The sequence below is a fragment of the Acanthisitta chloris genome, unplaced genomic scaffold (genome assembly GCF_000695815.1).
Source record: "Acanthisitta chloris isolate BGI_N310 unplaced genomic scaffold, ASM69581v1 scaffold12378, whole genome shotgun sequence".
Lineage (NCBI taxonomy): Eukaryota > Metazoa > Chordata > Aves > Passeriformes > Acanthisittidae > Acanthisitta > Acanthisitta chloris.
Genome location: NW_008686495.1, coordinates 1 through 6,468, shown reverse-complemented (window position 1 = coordinate 6,468; position 6,468 = coordinate 1). Strand labels below are relative to the sequence as shown.

Genomic DNA, 6,468 nt, shown 5'->3' with positions numbered 1-6,468 from the left:
GAGGGGGAAATGAGGACAAAGAGAGGGAAAATAGGGACTATGAGGGGATTTGGGGGGTTCTGAGAGAGGAAATAGAGCCCTGTGAGGTGGCTGAGGTGACCTGGGAGGGTCCCTGAGAGGTTTGAGGGTGGAATTAATGGAGGTTTAAATGTGGCTAAAGAAGGTCTGGGGGGGACTGAAGGGGGTTTGGGGCAGGGGAAAGGGAATTTGGGGGTTCAAAGCGGCTTCAAGGAGGTTGGAGGGAGATTAAAGGGGTTTGATATCAGTTGAAATTAGGTTTAGAGTAAATTAAAGAGTTTGTGGTGTGTTTTGGGGCATTTTGGGCTGATTTTTTGGGGGCATCGTTGCATTTTGAGCCATTTTTGCTGCATTTGGAGCTGGTTCAGGTGTGGTTTTGTCATGTTTGGGGCTGTTTTCAGTGTGGTTTTGCTGCATCTTGGGCTGTTTTGAGCTGTTTGTTTTTGCTGCATTTTGAGCCAATTTTGTCATGTTTTGGGCTGTTTTCAGTGTGGTTTTGCTGCATTTTGGGCTGGCTTGGGTGTGTTTTGAGCTGGTTTTGTCATGTTTTGGGCTGGTTTTGTCATGTTTCTGTAGCATTTAGGGCTGTTTTCCCTGTGTTTCACCTGCACCAGGTCCCCCGAGGCAGCAGCCAGAGCTCCTCTCTGGCTGAAGCTCAGCTCTGACGCTCCCAGGGGCAGTTGCCATTCCTGCAGGATCTCCAGATTCCTCAGATCCCAAATTTTCACCTTCCTGTCCAACCCTGATGTTGCCATCAACCTGGAGGAGGAGGGAAGAGAGGTGAGGACACCCCCAAAGTGCCAGGGGAGAACCCCCAGATCCACTAAAGACGGAGTAAATCCAGTGGAATCCAGGGAAAATCCTCCTGGGAGGCAGCAAAGGTCATCAGAGAGGCAGAAAGTCCATCAGGAATCATCCAAAATCCATTGGGATCGACCAAAAATTGACCAGGGACTCCTCAAAACCCACCAGGGAAGGCTAAAGTCCATCAGGAAATGCCCCAAATCCATCAGGAGTTATCTAAAATCCACTGGGATGACCTAAAACACATCAGGGACGCCCCAAAATCTATTGGAGATCACGGAAATACCTCAGGGAATGCCCTAAAATTCCATCAGGAGTCATCCAGAAATACACTGGAATGACCCAAAATCCATCAGAGATCCCTAAAATCCATCAGGGACCTCCCGAAATCCCTCCAGGACCACCAGGGACCTCCCCAAACCCCTCAGAGATCCCTCAAATCTGTCAGGAGTCATCCAAAGTGCATCAGAGGTCCAACCAAATCCCTCAGGAACCCCCTAAATCCCTCAGGAACCCCCTAAAATCCCTCAGGGACCTCCCAAAATCCCTGGGGTTCCCCCAAGTTGGGGTTTGGGGGGTTACATTCCCTGCCACTGTGGTCGACGGAGAGGGCTCGGACACAGCCGCGGTGGGCGAGGAGCCGAACCACCGGCTCCGGAACGTTGGGAGTCCACAGGGACACGGTTCCTGGGGGGCAACCAAGGGTTGGAGGGGGTCAGAGCCGGGGAGATCCCAAAATTCCTCCAGGGAGCCCCCCAAAAAAGCCAAGAGGAACCTCAAGGTCCATCAAGGATGGGCAAAATCCATCTGGAATGGCAAAGGATCCAGTGGAAGGGCCTCAAAGGGCATTGGGATCGCCACAAATCCATCAAGGAGCTCCCAAAATCCATCAAAGACCTCCCACATCTCTTGGGATCTCCTGGAACTTCCCAAAATCCGTCAAGAATCCCCCAGGATCCCTCAGGACGCCCTGGGATGGGCAAAATCCATCTGGGATGGCAAAGGATCCAGTGGAAGGGCCTCAAAGGGCATTGGGATTGCCACAAATCCATCAAGGAGCTCCCAAAATCCATCAAAGACCTCCCACATCCTGAATCATCTGTCAGGAATCACCCAAAGTCCATAAAAAATCCAACCAAATCCATCCCAGACCCCTCAAATCCCTCAGGACCCCCCTAAAATCCCTCAGAGACCTCCCAAAATCCCTCCAGGACATCAGGGACCTCCCCAAACCCCTCAGAGATCCCTCAAATCTGTCAGGAATCATCCAAAATCCATCAGAGATCCAACCAAATCCCTCAGGAACCCCCTAAATCCCTCAAGATCCCCCTAAAACCCCTCAGAGACCTCCCCAGACCCCTCAGAGATCCCTCAAATCTGTCAGGAATCATCCAAAATCCATCAGAGATCCAACCAAATCCCTCAGGAACCCCCTAAATCCCTCAAGATCCCCCTAAAACCCCTCAGAGACCTCCCCAGACCCCTCAGAGATCCCTCAAATCTGTCAGGAATCATCCAAAATCCATCAGAGATCCAACCAAATCCCTCAGGAACCCCCTAAATCCCTCAAGATCCCCCTAAAACCCCTCAGAGACCTCCCCAGACCCCTCAGAGATCCCTCAAATCTGTCAGGAATCATCCAAAATCCATCAGAGATCCAACCAAATCCCTCAGGAACCCCCTAAATCCCTCAAGATCCCCCTAAAACCCCTCAGAGACCTCCCCAGACCCCTCAGAGATCCCTCAAATCTGTCAGGAATCATCCAAAATCCATCAGAGATCCAACCAAATCCCTCAGGAACCCCCTAAATCCCTCAGGAACCCCCCCAAATCCCTCAGGATCCCCCTAAAATCCCTCAGAGATCCCTCAAATCCATCAGGAATCATCCAAAATCCATCAGAGATCCAACCAAATCCATCCCAGACCCTCCAAATCCCTCAGGAACCCCCTAAAATCCCTCAGGGACCTCCCAAACCCCTCAGAGATCCCTCAAGTCCGTCAGGAATCATCCAAAATCCATCAGAGATCCAACCAAATCCCTCAGGAACCCCTAAAATCCCTCAGGAACCCCCTAAAATCCCTCAGGAACCCCCCAAAGCCCTGAGGACCCGTGGGATCGCTGCCGCGCTCACCGTTGCTGTGCCCCAGGTGGATGACGGCGTTGGTCGGGTTCTGGGCCATGACAGCCAAGCGACCGCCACGCGTGTTGATGGTGGCCACCTCCTTCCCCACGGAAATGTCCAAGTACTGCAGGAATCCCGACTCGTTCTGCCGGAAAACGAGCGACAAAACGTCCCACCACCGCAGAAAAACCACCCAAATCGACCAAGTTTGAGGAATTCTGACCCAAACTTGAAGGATTCTCACCCAAACTTGAGGGACTTGGACCCAAATTTGAGGGATTCTCACCCAAAGTTGAGGGATCATGACCAAAACTTGAGGGGTGTGGACCCAAATTTGAGGGATTCTGACCAAAACTTGAGGGATTTGGACCCAAACTTGAAGGACTTGGACCCAAATTTGAAGGATTCTCACCCAAAGTTGAGGGATTCTCACCCAAAACTGAGGGACTTGGACCCAAATTTGAGCAATTCTGACCCAAAGCTGAGGGACTTGGACCAAAATTTGAGGAATCCTGACCCAAACCTGACAGACTTAGACCCAAACTTGATGGATTTTGACCTAAACTTGATGGATTTTGAGTGGAATTTGAAGGATTTGGGTGAGATTTAGAATTTTCCGTGGGGAACTCACCGCAGTGACCAAGAGGAAATGGCAAAGGAAGAAGAGGATGAAAACCCATTGAAAATTGGCCAAAATGGACCCAAACTCGATGGATTTTGACCTAAATTTGACGGATTTTGGCCCAAACTTGATGGATTTTGACCTAAATTTGACGGATTTTGGCCCAAACTCGATGGATTTTGGCCCAAACTCGACGGATTTTGAGTGGAATGTGATGGATTTTGGGCAGGATTTGGGATTTTCCGCGGGAACTCACGGCGGCCACGAGCAGGAAGTGGTAGGGCAGGAACTGGAGGCGCAGGACGCGTGGGAAGCTCTTGAGGACGTGGATCTCCAGCCCTTGGCTGTCGTAGACGTGAAGCCAACGGCGCTGGGCGACCGCCAGGAGAGACTCCGTGTGCAGCCAGCTGGGAAAACGGGAAGTTTGGGAGGAAAAACGAGGAATTTAGGGGCGAAAATGAGGATTTTAGGAGAAAAAAATGAGGATTTCAGGGGGAAAAATGAGGATTTTAGGGGGAAAAATGAGGATTTTGGGGGAAAAATGAGGATTTCAGAAAGGAAATGGAGAATTTGGATACGAAAATTGAGATTTGGGGAGAGAATATGAGAATTTTAGGTGGAATAATGAAGATTTTGGGGGGAAAACGGAGTTTGGATGGGAGAATTGGGATTTGAAGAGGGAAAATGAGGATTTTTGGGAGGAAAAATGAGGATTTTAGGAGGAAAACTGAGGATTTCAGGGGAAAATGGAGGGTTTGGATAGGAAAATCGAGATTTGGGGAGGGAAAATGCAGATTTTTAGGTGGAAAAATGAGGATTTTAGGAGGAAAATGAGGATTTCAGAAAGCAAAATGAGGATTTCAGAGGAGAAATGGAGAATTTGGATAGGAAAATTGAGATTTGGGGAGAAAAAATGGGGATTGCAAGAGGTAAAATGAGGGTTTGGGCAGTGTGTTCCCTCCCAGTCCCTCCCAATCCTCTCCCAGTCCCTCCCAGTGCCCCCAGTGCCTCACGCCAGGTCTGTCAGGCTCTCCAGGACGTTGATCTCGCACAGAAGTTTCTTCGTGTGCCATTCCATGGCCACGAGGTGTCCACGGCGACCCCCGAGCGCAAGGTGCCTGCGGAAACTGGGACTCACTGGGAGCACTGGGAGGGACTGGAGGAGATTGGGAGAACACCGGGAGGGAACGGGAACCACTGGGAGGGACTGGAAGGCACTGGGAGGGATGGGAAGTAGACTGGGAGAGCACTGGGAGGGATTGGAAATGGACTAGGAGAGCACTGGGAGGGACCAGGAACCACTGGGAGGGACTGGAAGGCACTGGGAGGGATGGGAAGTAGACTGGGAGAGCACTGGGAGGGATTGGAAATGGACTAGGAGAGCACTGGGAGGGACCAGGAACCACTGGGAGGGACTGGAAATGGACTGGAAGAGCACTGGGAGCCACTGGGACTCACTGAGAGGGATTAGAGGTGTATTGGGAGAGCACTGGAAGGGACTGGGAGCCACTGGGAGGGACCGAGACGGATGGGAAGTGAATTGGGAGAGCACTGGGAGCCACTGGGAGGGACTGGAAATAGACTGGGAGAGCAGTGGGAGGGACTGGGAGCCACTGGAAGGGACTGGGAGGGATGGGAAGTGGATTGGGAGAGCACTGGGAGGGACTGGGAAGGGACTGGGCGGGTTACTGGTCCCTACTGGTTCCCACTCACCTCCCATTCCTGGTGTAGTCCAATCTGTAAGGCCCAAACTGCTCCAGGCGCAGCTCAAAGTGCTGAGGGAAAACACAAATTGGGAATTTTCTGCCCCAAAATTCCCATTTCTTCCCTGAAAATTCCCATTTCCCCTCCCCAATCCCAAATTTCCTCTCCCAAATTCATTTTCCCCAAAAAAATTCCCTTTCTCTCCTCCAAAGTTCCCATTTGCCCCCAAAACTTCCCATTTCTTCCCTGAAAATTCCCATTTCCCCTCCCCAATCCCAAATTTCCTCTCCCAAATTCATTTTCCCCAAAAAAATTCCCTTTCTCTCCTCCAAAGTTCCCATTTGCCCCCAAAACTTCCCATTTCTTCCCTGAAAATTCCCATTTCCCCTCCCCAATCCCAAATTTCCTCTCCCAAATTCATTTTCCCCAAAAAAATTCCCTTTCTCTCCTCCAAAGTTCCCATTTGCCCCCAAAACTTCCCATTTCTTCCCTGAAAATTCCCATTTCCCCTCCCCAATCCCAAATTTCCTCTCCCAAATTCATTTTCCCCAAAAAAATTCCCTTTCTCTCCTCCAAAGTTCCCATTTGCCCCCAAAACTTCCCATTTCTTCCCTGAAAATTCCCATTTCCCCTCCCCAATCCCAAATTTCCTCTCCCAAATTCATTTTCCCCAAAAAAATTCCCTTTCTCTCCTCCAAAGTTCCCATTTGCCCCCAAAACTTCCCATTTCTTCCCTGAAAATTCCCATTTCCCCTCCCAAATTCATTTTCCCCCTTAAATCCCTTTACCCCTAACAAATTCCCTTTCCCCTAAAAAAAAAAATCCCTTTTTCCTCTCCAAAATTCCCATTTTCCCCCCAAAATTCCCATTTTCCCCACTTTGGATGCACTGGCGATGTCGACGGCGTCGGCGATTTCCCTCTGGGAAATGGTCAAGGAATCTTCCCCTGGATCTGCCTCCAGGAACCTGCAGGAAAATTGGGAATTCTGGGGGGCCTGGAGGAAATTTTGGGGGTCCAGGTGGGATTTTGAGGGTCCTAGGGAAGATTTTGGGGGTCCCAGGGTGGATTTGGGGATCTCAGGGAGGATGTGGGGGGGCCCGGGGAGGATTTTGGGGGATCCTGGAGGAAATTTTGGGGGTCCCAGAGGGAACTGGGGTTCCCAGGTGGGATTTGGGGGTCCTGGAGAAAATTTCAG

At 50.7% G+C, this 6,468-nt stretch overlaps 1 protein-coding gene across 1 annotated transcript; it reads right to left on the bottom strand.

Moving 5' to 3' along the window:
• Positions 1-623: 623 nt before the first annotated feature.
• WDR46 (WD repeat domain 46) lies at positions 624-6,238 on the bottom strand (the record flags this gene model as incomplete). Its single annotated transcript, XM_009080163.1, has 7 exons — positions 624-780; positions 1,413-1,509; positions 2,956-3,091; positions 3,825-3,975; positions 4,582-4,686; positions 5,282-5,343; positions 6,151-6,238. Coding segments are annotated over 7 exons (796 nt in total), but the record flags the coding sequence as incomplete, so codon positions are not given.
• Between the last annotated feature and the right edge of the window lie 230 nt (positions 6,239-6,468).